This window comes from Moschus berezovskii, chromosome 24 (genome assembly GCF_049115385.1).
Source record: "Moschus berezovskii isolate FMDL1 chromosome 24, NW_MosBer_1.0, whole genome shotgun sequence".
In the NCBI taxonomy this organism is placed as follows: Eukaryota; Metazoa; Chordata; class Mammalia; order Artiodactyla; family Moschidae; genus Moschus; species Moschus berezovskii.
Genome location: NC_142483.1, coordinates 27,879,647 through 27,898,381, shown reverse-complemented (window position 1 = coordinate 27,898,381; position 18,735 = coordinate 27,879,647). Strand labels below are relative to the sequence as shown.

Sequence of the window (18,735 nt, the reverse complement as noted above, 5' to 3'; positions counted from 1 at the left end):
CAGAATGACTCCCTTACATTGCAATATGTGAAAATTTCTTCTATCACTTCTCATTGTATGGAGTCCATATAATTTTATGCAAGATTCTGTGTGATATTCTTCCCACCTCACCCTGACATTTACTCTTAACTCTTATCCCCTCATCCTCTGTCTCTTGCTCACTCTGCTTCAACCATGTCATCTCCTTGGTACTTGTTCAATAAATCAGGCACACACCCACCTCAGGGCCTTTGCACTGGCTGCTCTTGTCCTGATCTGCTCTTCCCTTAAATGCATGCTGGGGTATTTTTCCTCCCATCCTCTGGGTGCCTGCTCACATGTTACTCCCTCACTGAGGTCACCCGGTCTACCATCTCCACTCCTGGGATACCCACTCTACCACTACCCCCTCCCCATTTAGGTTTGATGTTTTCCCATGTCATTTACTTTATACTATATAATTTACTTATTTATTATGTTTATCGCCTGTCTCCCCCTACAGAATGAAAGCTCACTGAAGGAAGTGATATTTCCAGCTTTTAGAGCAATTCTTAGCATATTACATACATGCTCAGTAAATCGATCTTGAGTGAAGGAACTTGTGGCAAAATGACCAAGAGTACTCTATGGAACTGGGAACTTGGTCTCAAAGATCCTGTAAAAACTGCAAATTCAATGACTCTGCACATGATTACTAAGTTATGGTCTCTGGAGGTGGGCCCTGAGAATCCGGTTGGTTCTTGTGCACAATGATTCCTTCTAAGTGATGCTTCCAAGAAGCCTAAGGGGCCAGAGTTAGTTCCAGGATTCTGAATGGCTATTTTGTAGCAAACCTTGACCCCTCAACTAGGTTGACCAGGCCAACAATTTCGAACCTAGGTCCCTTTTTCTTCCTAGGACACACTTGGTAATGTCTGGAGACATTTTAAGTTGTCCAAACTGAGGTAGTGGGGGTGGTGGAAGAGGCATGCTCCAAGTCTCCAGTGAGTAGAAGGTCTAAGGGCAGACTGAGGAACTGGGCTTGACCAATGAGCATCTTAATCTCTTGATCACAATGACTGAAACTAAATCAATAGAAATTCTGGGATTTTTTTTTTTGTGTGTGGCTCTACTGGAAATTTGACTCTTGCCTTCTGCTGGCTTGAAGCTGGGAGCATGTGACACTGAAGCTCTCAGTGTCTTTACAAAGCTGCCTGACAGGAAAGCAGAACTGAGAGACAGACAGAAACTCAGTCCTGATGACTTATAACTGAACAAGCTGTGCCTCAAATTTCCTGGAAGATCATATAAAGAGGTAGATTAACATTGCTGTGATACGTGGACAGGATGCACTAAATTGGATCCGAGAGCCAATATAACCAATAATGATCCCTGGCAAGTTGAGCCTTTGCCCCCCAAAAAATGGCAACTGCAATTCAAGTTTGAGGCAGAAGGTGGGGATTAGAAGGCATCTCAGCACTCTTTTCTTTAGTGAAGGTTAGAGGGCCCCTTGTAACATTTGCAGAAGTTAAAGTTTAGGTGGGGCAAGCTGATTCTGTCCTATTGGAAGAAGAGAGAAAGAGAAGAGAGAGAGAAGAGAAGAAATACAACAGTAAATTAATATTTAATGTGTGGCGGCCCAACTGGCCCAACTGGCTTTGCTAGTGAGATAATAAATAAAAAAGTGAGGTAATAAAAACATTCCATGATGTAGCCAGTATGGAAAGAGGGTTTATTGGCCCTAGGAGAAGGCAGTCATAATTCAGAGCTATTAACAAAAATAATAGGGCTGGGGGCCCAAGGAGATTTTCATAGAATGCCTGCACACATTCTACCTAACCTAATTTAAGGGATGTCATGAGTCAGAACAGATCCCCATCAAGTCTGTCATGCTTGTCATAACATGGCATTTGAATAGCAGACATCCCGTCCCAGGAGATATTCCTGCTAAGGAACTGTGTTATTTAGTGGGGTTTAAAGACTCCTTTTAAATTTCAGGGCCTGTTTGTATAAAATCTGCATTGGGAAAAGCACCATTTGGCTAAGCTCCTCTTAAAGGGAAACAAGCTTTCTCCAGGCCAGGATTTGGAGAGCAAGTGCCACAAGTGTAATTAGCTAAGGATGGCAAGGGAGCGGAGGAGCACAGAAAGGAAGGGGGACTTTGAGTATGGAATGACAGAGATGGCCTTTGAAAAGCTACCATCTGTGATTTGGCGTTACTTCTAACATAACCCCGTGGTTATTAATGACAGTGTTTGTATTTCCTGGTGTCACCCTCTGGGTAAGGGGAACACCTGGCCCAGGTTTGGCCATCAGAGTCTCTTGGGATGTGGAAATGAGACACAGAGGCACCTTGATCTGCTTATGGTTGTTGTTTCTTGAACTTGGAACGTATGTGTTCCAACAGACATAGGCTGATGGCAGCCTCAGTCCTACATTCCTATTTATCTAGGAGGAAGGAACAGAGTTAGCTTTGAAGCCTTTAGAGGAAGCCCTGGAAAAACCAGAAAGGGATCTACAGGGAGAGAGACCCAGTGCCCAGTGTAGTCTCTGGTTTCCAGACACAAGGTAGATTCCTTTCCAGGTTAGTGATTTCAGGATTAGTCAGTGTTGAGGAAAAAGAACATGTCTAATGATCAAATCTGCTTTATATTTTCATTTCAAAAACCAAACTCTTTTCATTATGCTCCTGCTGACATAGAATTAATACAGTAAGAATGCTGCTGGAGTTACACAAGCAGACAATTCTGGAGACATCTTAATCATGACTGTCTTTAAATTCTTTCCTTCTTCTATTTTAGACCTTTTTTGATGTATAGTCACTCTGGAAATATTTTTTGACTTAATGTAGAGAAATTAATAAAAATTGTACCTAAGAAATATTGCCAAAATAGCACAGTAGACTTCATCTTATATAATTCATGGAGAAGGATATCCACTCATGGAAAGGTAGACACTGATTGTAGACGTGAAAGTTTAGCTTGGTATGTCAATCACGGACTCAGATATTGCTGGTTTGTAAATATCTATGCTCATCTTGGACAGCAAAGAGATCAAACCAGGCAGTGCTAAAGAAAATCAACTCTGAATATTCACTTGAAGGACTGACACTGAAGCTGAAGCTCCAATATTCTGGCCACCTGATGCAAAGAGCTGACTGACTGGAAAAGACCCTGCTGCTGGGAATGGTTGAGAGCAGGAGAAAAAGGGTGGCAGAGGATGAGATAATTGGATGGCATCACTGACTCAATGGACATGAGTTTGAGGAAACTCCAGGAACAGTAGACAGGGAATCCTGGCTTGCTGCAGTCCACTGGGTCACAAAAAGCTGTACATGACTTAGCAACTGAACAAGGAACAACAACATCTTGATGTCACAGGCTGGGGCAGTATCCAGGGATTCACCATTCCTATGGACATGTTTCTCCAAATTTACTTGGCAGCTAGGCAGCAAGAAAAAGTTACTTTTTTTCACATCAGGAAAAATTTATGAATAAAATGAAACCTTTCCTTAGTGGCTCTCCTGTCTAAATGCTATGTTGCCTTATTTATCACAAATCATGACAGCACATCATTTGGAACCTGTACTCATACTTCTGCTTCCTTTTCTTTTTTGAGCTAGTGTTATCTGTCTCTTTTCCCTCTGTGATTAGGAAAGCGTCTTAAATGCTTACTAAAATAGGAAATGTGCTAGTAGGACCTTCTGGAAAAGACAGTGGTTGGGGTAGAAGCCAGAAAAGCAGCCTCTATTGTTTCATGTTTGGAGACTTAAGGCAGCAAGAAATAGTTGGAATCTTTTTGGCTAACGTCAAATGAGGCTACCAAAACATCCATTGACAGATGAATGAATAAAGATGTGGTACCTATACACAATGGAATATTACTCAGAAATATAAAGGAATGCAATTAGGTCATTTGAAGAGATGTGGATGGACCCAGAGTCTGTCATACAGAGTGGAGTAAGTCTGAAAGAGAAAAACGCACGTCATATATTGATGCACATCTGTGGAATCTAGAAAAATGGTACTGATGAAACTATTTCCAGGGCAGGAAGAGAGCACACACATACGGAAGGGATATAGGGCTGGGATAAATTGGGAGACTGAGATTGAGCCTGATGTTTGTGCACTGCCACCTCTAAAACAGATAGCTAATGGGAACCTACTCTGTAGCACAGGGAGCTCAGCTCGGTGCTCTGTGGTCACCTAGATGGGTGCAATGGGTTTGGGGGGTGGGAGGGGGATTGTGGAGGGTGGGGATATACATATACGTACAGCTGATTCACTTCGTTGTACAGCAGAAACTAACACACATTGTAAAACAAGTATATCCCAATAAAAAAAGGAGGCTACCTCTGTATCCTTTCTGCAGTGTCACATAGAAAGAGAACGCTTGTTGTTTATTATAAAGGGATGGCTTAGCCTTAATAGTTGCAGGGGGACAGAGGCATTGTTTGACTGACTAAAAATTCTTTACAACTAGCACCGACAGAGTGATTGTGGGCAGCCTCCCAGGCATATGGAGGTGGTGCTGGGGGTTTGGTCAGCAGTACACATGCCCAGCCAATTAGCCCTGGGATGATTCTAACAGCATTTGAACAGCAGCTGCAGTCTTTTAGATAAGAAAACAAATTTCTGAACACAGGGAATTTATCCCAATGTGAAGTCCTGAAATACCTGTCAGTTCAGCCGCTCAGTCGTGTCTGACTATTTGTGACCCCATGGACTGCAGCACGCCAGGCTTCCCTGTCCATCACCAGCTCCCAGAGCTCACTCAAACTCATGTCCATCGAGTCGGTGATGCCATCCAATCATCTCATCCTCTGTCGTCCCCTTCTCCTCCCGCCTTCGATCTTTCCCAGCATCAGGGTCTTTTCCAGTGAGTCAGTTCTTCACATCAGGGGGCCAAAATATTGGAGGTTCAGCTTCAGCATCAGTCCTTCCAATGAACATTCAGGACTGATTTCCTTTAGGATGGACTGGTTGGGTCTCCTTGCAGTCCAAGGGACTCTCAAGAATCTTCTGCAACACCACAGTTCAAAAGCATCAGTTCTTCAGTGTTCAGCTTTCTTTATGGTCCAACTCTCACATCCATACATGACTACTGGGAAAACTATAGCCTTGACTAGATGGACCTTTGTTGGGAAAATGATGTCTCTGTTTTTGAATATGCTATATAGGTTGGTCATAGCTTTTCTTCCAAGGAGCATGTGTCTTTTAATTTCATGGCTGCAGTCACCATCTGCAGTGATTTTGGAGCCCCCCAAAATAAAGCCTCTTACTGTTTCCTTTGTTTCCCCATCTATTTGCCATGAAGTGATGGGACCAGATGCCATGATCTTAGTTTTCTGAATGTTGAGTTTTAAGTCAACTTTTTCACTCTCCTCTTTCATTTTCATCAGGAGGCTCTTTAGTTCTTCTTCACTTTCTGCCATAAGGGTGGTGTTATCTGCATATCTGAGGTTATTGATAATTCTCCCCACAAACTTGATTCCAGTTTGTGGTTCACCCAGCCTGGCATTTCATATGATGTACTCTGCATATAAGTTAAATAAACAGGGTGACAATATACAGCCTTGACGTACTCCTCTCCTGATTTAGAACCAGTCTGTTGCTCCATGTCCAGTTCTAACTGTTGCTTCTTGACCTGCATAGAGATTTCTCGGGAGTCAGGTAGTAAGGTGGTCTGGTATTCCCATCTCTTTAAGAATTTTAAACAGTTTGTTGTGATCCACACAGTCAAAGGCTTTGGCATAGTCAAGAAAGCAGAAGTAGGTGTTTTTCTGGAACTCTCTTGCTTTTTTGACGATCCAGCAGATGTTGACAATTTGATCTCTAGTTCATCTGCCTTTTCTAAATCCAGCTTGAATATGTGGAAATTCATGGCTCACATACTGTTGAAGCCTGGCTTGGAGGATTTTAGACATTACTTTTCTAGCTTGTGAGATGAATGCAATTGTGTTGTAGTTTGAACATTCTTTGACATTGCCTTTCTTTGGGAGTGAAATGAAAACTGACCTTTCCCAGTCTTGTGGCCACTGCTGAGTTTTCCAAATTTGCAGTCATATTGAGTGCAGCACTTCAATAGCATCATCTTGTAGGATTTGAAATAGCTCAACTGGAATCCCATCACATTCACTAGCTTTGTTCATAGTGATGCATCCTAAGGCCCACTTGACTTCACATTCCAGGATGTCTGGCTCTAAGTGAGTGATCACACCATCATGATTATCTGGGTCACGATGATCTTTTCTGTATAGTTCTTCTGTGTATTCTTGCCACCTCTTCTTCATATCTTCTGCTTCTGTTAGGTCCATATCATTTCTATCTTTGCATGAAATATTTACCCATCTTTGAATGAAATATTCCCTTGGTATCTCTAAATATCTTGAAGAGTCTTTCCCATTCTATTGTTTTCCTCTGTTTCTTTGCATTCATCACTGAGGAAGGCTTTCTTATATCTCCTTGCTATTCTCTGGAACTATCATTCAAATGGGTATACCTTTCTTTTTCTCCTTTGCCTTTTACTTCTCTTCTATTTGTAAGGCCTCCTTAGTCAACCATTTTGCCTTTTTGCATTTCTTTTTTTGGGAATGGTCTTGATCCCTGCCTCCTGTACAATGTCATGAACCTCCGTCCATAGTTCTTCAGGTACTCTGTCTATCAGATCTAATCCCTTGAATCTATTTGTCACTTCCTCTGTATAATCTTAAGTGGTTTGATTTAGGTTGTACCTGAATGGTCTAGTGGTTTCCCCTACTTTCTTGGCTTTAAGTCTGAATTTGGCAAGAAGGAGTTCATGATCTAAGCCACAATCAGTTCCTAGTATTGTTTTTGCTGACTGTATAGAACTTCTCCATCTTTGCTTGCAAAGAATATAATCAATCTGATTTTGGTATTGACAATCTGGTGATGTCCATGTGTAGAGTCTTTTCCTGTGTTGTTGGAAGAGGGTGTTTGCTATGACCAGTGTGTTCTCTTGGCAAAACTCTGTTAACCTTTGCCCTGAAATACCTGTAGGAGGGATATATATCAGGAGTAATTATGTAGAGAGAGTGACAATGAATTCATTCTGGCTTAAATATAAGTTGGTTCCCTGGAAGGTCAAGGGAACAGCTAGTCAGGAACACTTGGATCCAGGGGACTTATTGCCTTCTTTCAGCTTTGCTTTCTTTTGTGATGACTTTTAAGTTTTATATTGGCTTTCACATCATGGTGACCCCTGAAAAATACAGGTTGATACTACAGTGTCAGCAATCCCAGCAGAAAGAAATTGTCCCCATTTTTATTAGTTCTAACAGTATTCTTTTCTCAGCTATTTGTAAGGCCTCCTCAGACAACCATTTTGCCTTTTTGTATTTCTTTTTCTTGGGGATGGTCTTGATCACGGACTCCTGTACAATGTCACGAACCTCTGCCCATAGTTCTTCGGCACTCTATCAGTTTTAATCCCTTGAATCTATTTGTCACTTCCTCTGTATAATCGTAAGGGATTAGATTTAGATCATACCTGAATGATCTAGTGGTTTTCCCTACTTTGTTCAATTTAAGTCTGACTTTGGCAATAAGGAGTTCATGATCTGAGCCACAGTTAGCTCCCAGTCTTGTTTCTGCTGACTGTATAGAGCTTCTCCATCTTTGGCTGCAAAGAATATAATCAATCTGATTTCGGTATTGACCTTCTGGTGATGTCCACGTGTAGAGTCTTCTCTTGTGTTATTGGAAGAGGGTGTTTGCTATGACCAGTGTGTTCTCTTGGCAGAACTCTGTTAGCCTTTGCCCTGCTTCATTCTGTACTCCAAGGCCAAAATTTCCTGTTACTCCAGGTATCTCTTGACTTCCTACGTTTGCATTCCAGTACCCTATAATGAAAAAGACATCTTTTTTTGGGTGTTAGTTCTAAAAGGTCTTGTAGATCTTCATAGAACCATTCAACTTCAACTGTGAAAGCCAAAGCCATGCCAAAGCCTTTCACTCTTGTGGATCACAACAAATTGTGGAAATTTCTTCAAGAAATGGGAATAACAGACTACTTCACCTGATTCCTGAGAAATCTCTATGCAGGTCAAGAAGCAACAGTTAGAACTGGACATGGAACAATAGACTGGTTCCAAATCAGGAAAGGAGTACGTCAAGACCATACATTGACTCCCTGTTTATTTAACTTATATGCAGAATGCATCATGCAAAATGCCAGGCTGGATGAAGCACAAGCTGGAATCAAGATTGCTGGGAGAAACATCAATAACCTCAAATATGCAGATGACACCATCCTTATTGCAGAAAGGAAGAGGAACTAAAGAGCCTCTTGATGAAAGTGAAAGAGGAGAGTAAAATGGTGGCTTAAAGCTCAACATTCAGAAAACTAAGATCATGACATCTGGTCCCATCACTTCATGGCAAATAGATGGGGAAACAAAGGAAACAGTAAGAGGCTTTATTATTTTGGGCTCCAAAATCACTGCAGATGGTGACTGCAGCCATGAAATTAAAAGACACATGCTCCTTGGAAGAAAAGCTATGACCATTCTAGACAGCATATTCAAAAGCAGAGACATTACTTTGCCAAAAAAGGTCCGTTTAGTCAAGGTTATGTTTTTCCCAGTAGTCATGTATGGATGTGAGAGTTGGACCATAAAGAAAGCTGAACACTGAAGAACTGATGCTTTTGAACTGTGGTGTTGCAGAAGATTCTTGAGAGTCCCTTGGACTGCAAGGAGACCCAACCAGTCCATCCTAAAGGAAATCAGTCCTGAATGTTCATTGGAAGGACTGATGCTGAAGCTGAACCTCCAATATTTTGGCCCCCTGATGTGAAGAACTGACTCACTGGAAAAGACCCTGATGCTGGGAAAGATTGAAGGCGGGAGGAGAAGGGGATGACAGAGGATGAGACGGTTGGATGGCATCACCGACTCGATGGACATGAGTTTGAGTAAGCTCTGGGAGCTGGTGATGGACAGGGAAGCCTGGCATGCTGCAGTCCATGGGTCACAAAGAGTCAGACACGACTGAGTGACTGAACTGAATTGAACTGACTGAACAGTATTTCTGCAGTTAATTCATTCTGGTCTGGCTTGGGTAATGATTAATACACTCACTGCCCAGACCCATGGGAGAGTTCTTTCCTGGAATAAGATGGTTGTGTGTGTGTCTGTGTGTGTGTGTATCTGTGTGTATGAGATACTGTTTTCAGCTCCCACTGAAACTCATAGACTAAGAGTTAAAAAAAAAAGGAGACTTCTCAAAGGAGAAACTAGGTGCAATTACCAGAAGAAGGGGGACTAGAGCTTGTGTTTACAAAAGCAATGCATTTAGATGTTTACCACAATGAGACCCTGACAAGAACTACTTTTCATACTCGAGTACACTGGGTTGGTAATTACCCAGATGGGGTATAAATGATCACGTACCCTTATTCACATTCACATACTAGCTGAACCTGCCTAATTTAGACTTGGTCTATTTTAAATTGATCAGGATGAAGTTAGATAGAAGGAGAGGAGATTTATCTTTACTGAGTGCCTATCATATACCTATCAATCTCAAACTTAGGATTTCATTCTCTTCTTCTGATGGTCTTCCAAGGCTGGTATTATTTTCCCATTTTAATAATGAAACCAAAAAAGGGAAACAAGAAAGAGATCTGTCTGCACTCATATAGCTAGTGAGAATCTAGTCTTCAACATAGCACATTATTTTGATGTTTATAAAATTCAAGAAACTAATTAAAAAGCCAGAGTTCTCAAGTTTGGTGCTGATGGTGGTGGTCACTCCAAAAGACTCAAACATGTTGGTATCTTTCTAGCTCCTGATAAAATTTCTGTGGTTCCATTGTTCATTTTGGTCTGCTCAAGCTGCTACAACAAAATACCAGATACTGGGTGACTTAAAAAATAGACCTTTGTTTCCCACAGTTCTGGAGGCTGGCAAAGTTCAAGATCAGGGTGCCAGCATGGTTAGGTTCTTGAGCTATTGTCCTGCTTTGCAGATGGTCACCTATTTGCTGTGTTCTTATGTGTTGGAGAGAGAAAGAAATCTGGTCTCCTTTTCTTCTTATAAGGACACTAACACCATCCTAAGGGCCCCACTCTCATCTAAACCTAATACCTCCCAAAGGCCCCCATCTCCACATTCCATCACATCAGGGATTAGGGCTTCAACATAAGCATTTTTGAAGGGACACAAACATTCAGTCTATAACATCATTCTATCCTTCCATCTTAGCTGATCCTCAGTCATGGCCTTTATTCTCTTATCCTTTTCCTATTTCTGACCGCCTCAACTCTGCCAAACGTATCCATGCCATGATATGAATTTGTTTTGGAAAATGAACCAATTCAGTTCTCTCTCCATTCCCTTAACCCTGAATTCAGGCATCCTTTGGCAGACACATCAACTCAGAGAAGGGAAAACTGGCTCTCTGGGTCTGCTCTTGCTTCCATGTATAACATCACCTCTGTCTTGGAGCCAGAAGAGGCACAGAGCTCATTTCCCCCTTTAGTCAGATTTGCCACATTTCATCCCAATACATCTGGGGAGTTTTCAACCAGTAATAGTTATGAATTGAATTCCCAATTAACTTCTACCAATGAAGAGGAGGGGCACAAAACCACCTCACTCAATTTGATAAAACACTTTGTCTGGCATTTACTGACAGTAACAGGCTTAAGGTGTTAGCTAGCTGGATTGAGTAGATTAATACCTTGCCCTGGGTTATCAGCAGAGTTTCATCCACAAAGAAATCCTGTCTGATCTCTTCTACAAGCCATGAGATTATTCTATCTATTCTAGAGGCGAGGATTTTTTTTTTGCCTTATAACTGAGCAGCAAAATGACTTTAGCTAGAGCATATTTTGTGTGTCGTAGGCTTGGCTAATTTATGAATTAAATCATGGGAGAATGATGGCTTGCTCACTGTCACCAGCAAGTTTTTAATCAAGGAGGATGTGATCAAGCGAGAGCAGTGGTTCTCAGCCTGAGGGCAGTTTTGCTGCTCTCTCTCCACAGGGGTCCTTTGGAAATGCCCAGAGACATTTCCGATTATCACGATTGAGGAGAAGAGGTACTATTTTCATCTACTGGATAGAAGCAAGGGATGGCGCTTAGCATCCTACAATACACAGGACGGTTCCTCAACAAGGAGTTATTGAGCCAGAATGTTAATAGTGCGGAGGTTAAAGAGGTTTCGAAACCCTTAGGTAAATCATAAGTAGTCAAAGACACTATGTTGGCTTCCAATCAGGTAGAATGTTTTCTGAAACTTCCATCAGGAAACACCCATCTCTGGCAGAGGCTGCCGATGAGGAACTTAATCTCTGTATTAGTTTCCTATGGCTCCTGTAATGATTGCCACAAACTAGGTGGCCTAACCAATGCAAAGGTAGCATGTTACACTACTGGAGGTCAGAAGCCTCACTTCATTCCTTCTGGAGGCTTAGGGGAAGAAACTGTCCCTTGGCTTTCATGGCTTCTGGAGGCTGCCTGCGTTTCTTGGCTTGTGCCTCTCTTGTCTTCTAGGTGAGCAACTGCATCATGCTGACCTCCACTCCATCATCACATTTTCTTCTCTAACACCCTGTCTCCAGCTTATTAATAGAAGGATCACTGTGCTTGAGCCCATCTGGATAATCCAGGAAAATGTTCCCATCTCAAGACTCCTTAAACCCTTAAAAATCTGCAAAATCTCGTTTGTCATATGGAGGTAACACATCCACAGGTTTTGGGCAGTTAGGACATGGATATCTTTGGGGAACTATTAATTTGTCTACCTTCCTCCACTACAGGAATCTAGAAACTACCCTGATTTTTGAGATACCTCTGTCCTCCAACCCCCTCTCCTCACTAGAATCCTGTGACCACAGAAGAATGAAAAACAGTTCTAGACAAACCAAAATATCAACATTCCTGACCCCAAAGAAAGACAATTCTCTTAAATAAATTTCTGGCCAGTTGTTCAGGCCACTAAAATAATACTACATAAGTGTGAAAATCACTGTGGATGCTGATTGCAACTGTGAAATTAAAAGACGCTTACTCCTTGGAAGGAAAGTTATGACCAACCTAGATAGCATATTAAAAAGCAGAGACATCACTTTGCCAACCAAGGTCCATCTAGTCAAGGCTATGGTTTTTCCCGTGGTCATGTATGGATGTGAGAGTTGGACTGTGAAGAAAGCTGATCGCCGAAGAATTGATGCTTTTGAACTGTGGTGCTGGAGAAGACTCTTGAGAGTTCCTTGGACTGCAAGGAGATCCAACCAGTCCATTCTAAAGGAGATCAGTCCTGGGTGTTGATTGGAAGGACTGACGCTAAAGCTGAAACTCCAATACTTTGGCCACCTCATGCGAAGAGTTGATTCACTGGAAAAGAGTCTGATGCTGGGAGGGATTGGGGGCAGGAGAAGAAGGAGACGACAGAGAATGAGATAGCTGGATGTCATCACCGACTTGATGGAGGTGAATTTGTGTCAACTCCGGGAGTTGGTGATGGACAGGGAGGCCTGGTGTGCTGTGATTCATGGGGTCGCAAAGAGTCAGACACGACTGAGCAACTGAACCGAACTGAACTGAAGGGTGAATAAAACAATGATTTTATTTTCAAGATTCCAAGAAGATGGAAGAGTTAAACCATTCTTTTCTTCTTTCTGTATATAGATTTGTAGTACACAGTCTTATTGTAAAAATTTAATCTTTAGTCTGCCAATCCTCAGAATTTCCAAGAATACAGCTAGTATTTTGATCCAGGTTGGTACCAATGTTCATTTCAGTCCTTCATGGTCCCCCAAAGTGCAGATGCTGAACTCGATGCAAACATAACAGAATTTCCCACAGGGTCTGTATTCATTGTGTTGACGTCAGCATCAACATACTTACCATGGTACTTTGGAGGGCAGAATTGGGTACCAAAGAAATGCCAGACATTCTCCCAGGATTCAAGAAACTTAGAAAATATATTTGGCTCTGCTTAAGGGGTTTGTGAACTAAAAGAACAGAATCCAAGCCAATTGAGTGAACATCTATGAAGCATGTACTTTACACCAGCTTTGCATAAAACATTAGGATATAAAGATAAATACCCAAATGTTTCTCTTGAACTTATTCACAGAAGAGATTTGCCCTAATCTTTCTTGTTAGACTATCCTTTCTTAATAGCAAGGCTTTAATTTGTCTCCACCTATAAAAACATTATCAGTTCAGTTCAGTTCAGTCGCTCAGTCGTGTCTGACTCTCTGCGACCCCATGAATCACAGCACGCCAGGCCTCCCTGTCCATCACCAACTCCCAGAGTTCACTCAAACTCATGTCCACGGAGTCAGTGATGCCATCCAGCCATCTCATTCTCTGTTGTCCCCTTCTCCTCCCGCCGCCAACCTTTCCCAGCATCAGAGTCTTTTCCAGTGAGTCAACTTGTCGTATGAGGTGGCCAAAGTATTGCAGTTTTAGCTTTAGCATCAGTCCTTCCAATGAACACCCAGGATTGATCTCCTTTAGAATGGACTGGTTGAATCTCTTTGCAGTACAAGGGACTCTCAAGAGTCTTCTCCAACACCACAGTTCAAAAGCATCAATTCTTCGGCGATCAGCTTTCTTCACAGTCCAACTCTCACATCCATACATGACGACGGAAAAAACCATAGCCTTGACTAGACAGACCTTTGTTGGCAAAGTAATGTCTCTGCTTTTTAATATAGTATCAAGGTTGGTCATAACTTTCCTTCCAAGGAGTAAGCGTCTTTTAATTTCATGGCTGCAATCAGCATCTGCAGTGATTTTGGAGCCCAAAAAAATAAAGTCTGACACTGTTTCCACTGTTTTTCCATCTATTTCCCATGAAGTGATGGGACCAGATGCCATGATCTTTGTTTTCTGAATGTTGAGCTTCAAGGCAACATTTTCACTCTCCTCTTTCACTTTCATCAAGAGGCTTTTGAGTTCCTCTTCACTTTCTGCCATAAGGGTGGTGTCATCTGCATATCTGAGGTTATTGATATTTCTCCCAGGAATCTTGATTCCAGCTTGTGCTTCTTCCAGCCCAGAGTTCCTCTTGATGTACTCTGCATATAAGTTAAATAAGCAAGGTGACAATATACAGCCTTGACTTACTCCTTTTCCTATTTGGAACCAGTCTGTTGTTCCATGTACAGTTCTGACTGTTGCTTCCTGACCTGCAAACAGGTTTCTCAAGAGGCAGGTCAGTGGCACCAGAGATCAAATTGCCAACATCCGCTGGATCATGGAGAAAGCAAGAGAGTTCCAGAAAAACATCTATTTCTGCTTCACTGACTATGCCAAAGCCTTTGACTGTGTGGTGAACATTATAACTCTACCTAAATATGACATCAGGCAAATAAGAAGTCATTTACCCTGCACCTTCAAATCCTAGAATTTCTTTCCTGTGGTCTCTTTTGAGAAAGGCAGCATGATGCAGTGGGAAGCATGCAGATTCTCAAGTACACAGACTCCGGCCATGAACCTGTTTCCCCCTTACCAGGCAGTAGAGACTATTGGCAAGTCACTTACTCTCTCCCAGTTCCAGTCTCCTTATTTGTAAAATGGAGCTCATAAGGGTTCCCGCTGAAATACTTCAGGAAGGACCAGAACAGGATATCTGGAAGGACTTTACACAGAATGCAGGAGAGGTGGGTTAAATCCCTGGGTCAGGAAGATTCCCCTGGAGAAGGAAATGGCAACCCACTGCAGTATTGTTGCCTGGACAATCCCATGGATAAAGGAGCCTGGCGAACTACAGTCCATTGGGTTGCAGAGAGTCGGAGACGACTGAGTGACTAAAAAGCAGGCAGTGGGTAGCAGGTGAGTGGTGACTCTCCTCACCAGCCTTAGACTACTCTTCTGTCTCTGGTCATCAGACACATCGCTTACTTACATGCAGACTTATCAAGTCCAAGTCAGGTTACATACCTTCCTTTATGACTTCTTCGCCTCTCCCAGGGGCTTGGAAAGAACTTAATATGAGGACTAGCTACAGTTGCTCACACTCCTCATTTCACATTTGAAATCGCTTATTTTTTTTTCAATATCTTTAAATGTAATTCACTTGTCATGTAATTGGATGCTATAAGAGCCTCTACTTTTTTTTTTTTTTATTACCCAACTGAGTATCTTCTGAAAGGTGCTGACTGTATAGTTTTTAAAACCTGTTACTAATGGAGTCATTTTTCACTTGGAAAATAATCCCTTGTTTTCACGGAGCACACCGGGTTGGCATCACTGCCAATTAGGAAGCTTTACAATCCTCCATTCCATTTATGTCTCTCATTTGGAATTATTTTCCAAGAGGAAAAAAAAAATGATATTGACATTTTTGATCTATCTCATGTGTCTAGAAAGTTTGAACACTGACATTTTCATTTTGTGATGCAATATTTATGTGGCTCTGAATTGGTGGGCAATTGAAAGCTTGGGATCTGGAGTTAGGGAGGATGGAATTTGAATTCTAACTCTCCCACTTACTATCTGTGTGGCTTTGGGCTAGATACTTACTCTTTCTGTGTCTCAGTTTACCCATCTGTAGAATGGAGATTATAATAGAATCTCATTAACAAGGTTTTGTGAGATGAAATGTAGCACAATAGTGCCAAGTGCACGTATTATTATCATTATTATTAATATTGTTATTCTTATTATTTATTACTACTATCACACTACTACAGAGATTTACGTTTGGGATAAATTTATCTGTTAAATGTAAAGTGCTTAGCATGAAGTCTGGCACAAAGTAGGTTCTTAGTAAAAGGCAAATATCATTCATTAAGTTTTATTCATCAAAAGATTTAATAAACATTAAATTCTGTAACCATTGTCTTATGTATATGTTCCATTATACCCATTTCAAAGATGGATAAACTGAGGCCCCAAGTGGCTAAATATACTCTTTATAGTCATACAGGTATTAAGTGGCAAAGCTGGAACTTGAACTTGGGCAGTTACTAAACAGAAATCCATTTTATTCATGGGGCTACAAGATGCTCCTCCAAATAAGATCTCTCAGAAAAATGTCCCTGGTGTGTGAATTAAGTCATGGCCATGCTGAATGGCCAGGTCAATTATTGAGAGCCAGGCAAAAGAAATGCGATTATAAAAATATTACTGCACCTAATGTAGAGTCCTCCCCTTCCAGAGCAGCACACTGTCCAGACAGCCCAGAGGAGGGAGGAGGTCATAATCCTTAATAAACCACCATCCTCCATGTGGACCAGGCTTGAATTAAGCATCCATGGAAATGAGAGAGACACCCACTGATTCAAGCAGACCGCTTCTTTAGTGAGAATGAGAAATATTTCCTTGTTTTTATGGCAATTTGAACAACTCCTAATCACCAGCAGCCTGGCTCCCTTCAGAAGAAAGATGGCCTGAAAGGGGAAGATGAGGTTGAGGAACACAGCTTCTAATGGGAAGCTGAAGTGAGAGATTACACTGTGATGCTGATTGCAGGTGCTTGAGTTAGGGTGATTGGCCGAGAGAATTCAGATGGCTCCTGAAAATTAGCTGGCTGGATAACTCCATGCAGGGTCAAAGTGCTGCTTCTCCCAGATAACACACTTTGGCTTGGTGCAGTCTGCCATGGATGCAGCCCCTGCATTTTATAGTGTAGGAGCAATGATGGATTTGACAATAGTATTCTGAATGGATACCGTTTACTGACCATTTGTCCAGTGCTTGGCCCTTTCCATACTAATTTTCATAGATCCCTCACACTAGTCATCTCAAGGAAGGAGAACTGTTTTCATCATTTTACAGATGAAGAAACCAAGACACAAAAGCTAGAATGCTCCCGTGTAGCAGAGTCAGGACATAAACCTGGGTTGGCACGACTCCATCGCCTGTGGGTCTAATTACTGAGCCATACAGGCAGCCACATATAGCAGAAAGAACCAGGTCAGAATTTTAGCCAGGAGGTTTACGGGACTGCACTTTGGTTTTCTATTCCCTACAATGAGGAGTTTGCATACCGAACATCCTTGCTGTCCTTCTGAGAGCTGTCCGCAGGAACAGAAATCAACATATGTCAGTAAGTTTTGGAAATATAAGCAAGGATTCTAATTTAGGCAGTTCACTTGATTTTCAAACTACTGCAACCAAAATATATTAAAGCAAGGATGAAGAATATAAAAACCAAATTCAGACCAGATTTAATAAGAAATGCATAGACTGGCCTATAGCACTGAGAACTCTGGAATAAATGTACTTGAGTTAGACTAGCTGATTTTCAAATAGCTTACTTCATAGGTCAACAGCAGTGCTCCTTAAACTTTAGTGTGAATCCAGATCACCCATAAGGCTCAATAACATGTAGATTGTGGAACCCCACACAGAGTTCCGATTCAGGAAGTCTGTAGTAGATACCCAACAGTTTGCATTTCTAACAAGTTTTCAGCTAAGGCTAACTCTGCTGATGCAGGGACCACACAACGGAAAAGACTACTCTAGAGACTGCAGTATATTTCAGATAAGGTTTCATTCAAAGGTATAGACATGGGTGGACTTAAAGATTATCATAATAAGCGAACTAAGTCAGAAAGGGACAAATACCATATGACATCACTTATATGTGGAATCTAAAAACATGACACAAATGAACGTATCCATGAAACAGAATCAGAGACACAGAGAACACGCTTGTGATTGCCAAGTGGGGGATGGGGAGAGGGATGGAACCGGAGTATGGGATTAGCAGATGCAATTATAGAGAATGGATAAACAAAAAGTTCCCACTAAATAGCACAAAGAACTATATACAATATCCTGTGATAAACCAAAAGGGAAAAGAATATGAAAAAGGATATACATTTATATATATATATGTACATATCGGAGAAGGCAATGGCAAGCCACTCCAGTACTCTTGCGCATATATATGTATAACTGAATCACTTTGCTGTACATCATAAATTAATGTAACATTATGAATCAACTATATGTCAATATAAAAACAAAGGCACAAACACTGTTACCGGCACCTGAGTGGCTCTCCTCTGTCCTGCCATCTGCTCAATGTCCTTCATCTCTGGGCTCTGCATTTGCCTTTAGCAACCATTCCTGCTCTGTAAGGATTTCCCAGGTGGCTTAGTAGTAGTAGCATAGAATCCATCTGCCAGTGCAGGAGACACAGGAGATGAGGGTTCGATTCCTGGGTTGGGAAAATCCCCTGGAGAAGGAAATGGCAACCCACTCCAGTATTCTTGCCTGAAAAATCCCATGGACAGAGGAGCCTGGTGGGCTACAGTCCAGGGGTCACAAAGAGTCGGACACAATTGAGCACGTTGTAATGACAGCATATTTCTGCAGCAGAACTAGATTTCATCTCCGCACACCTCACTTTACAGGACTGAGAAAGCCAGTAGTTGCTCATTTCCTGGAAACACTCTTTCCCCTCCAAAATGGCTCCTGTATCTTAGCGGCTCTGATGTGGTCAGATGTTCAATCTTGAGCCAGTCCCTTGGGGAAGGGTCTTGACTTAGGCCTGTCAGAGACTATGGAAATAAAAGTGTGAGGTGAACCCCACCTCACATGACTGATGAGAAAGGATAAGGGTTGAAGTTCCCAAAGGAAAACCAGGGACCTGATTTTTGGTAGGGTGGAGTGGTGCAGATAGTAGAGAGATAAAGAACAGATTCCCCAAATTTTGTAATATGATGAGATCTCTTGAAAAAATACCTGACTCCTCTTAGATTACTAAACTGTGGCTTGAGTGGGGTTCAGCTCCACTTTTCTCACTTATTTAGTGGATATCACTTGTTCAAGATACATTTTATCT

General features: G+C 41.8%; 1 protein-coding gene across 1 annotated transcript in view; it reads right to left on the bottom strand.

The window, feature by feature from the left end:
* Positions 1-1,446: 1,446 nt before the first annotated feature.
* TAFA1 (TAFA chemokine like family member 1) overlaps positions 1,447-18,735 on the bottom strand; it is a 622,185-nt gene continuing 604,896 nt past the window's right edge. Inside the window, exon 4 of the mRNA XM_088831647.1 lies at positions 1,447-1,518. Within this exon, the coding sequence (XP_088687773.1) occupies positions 1,447-1,518 (72 nt within the window). The remainder of the gene's footprint in view (positions 1,519-18,735) is intronic.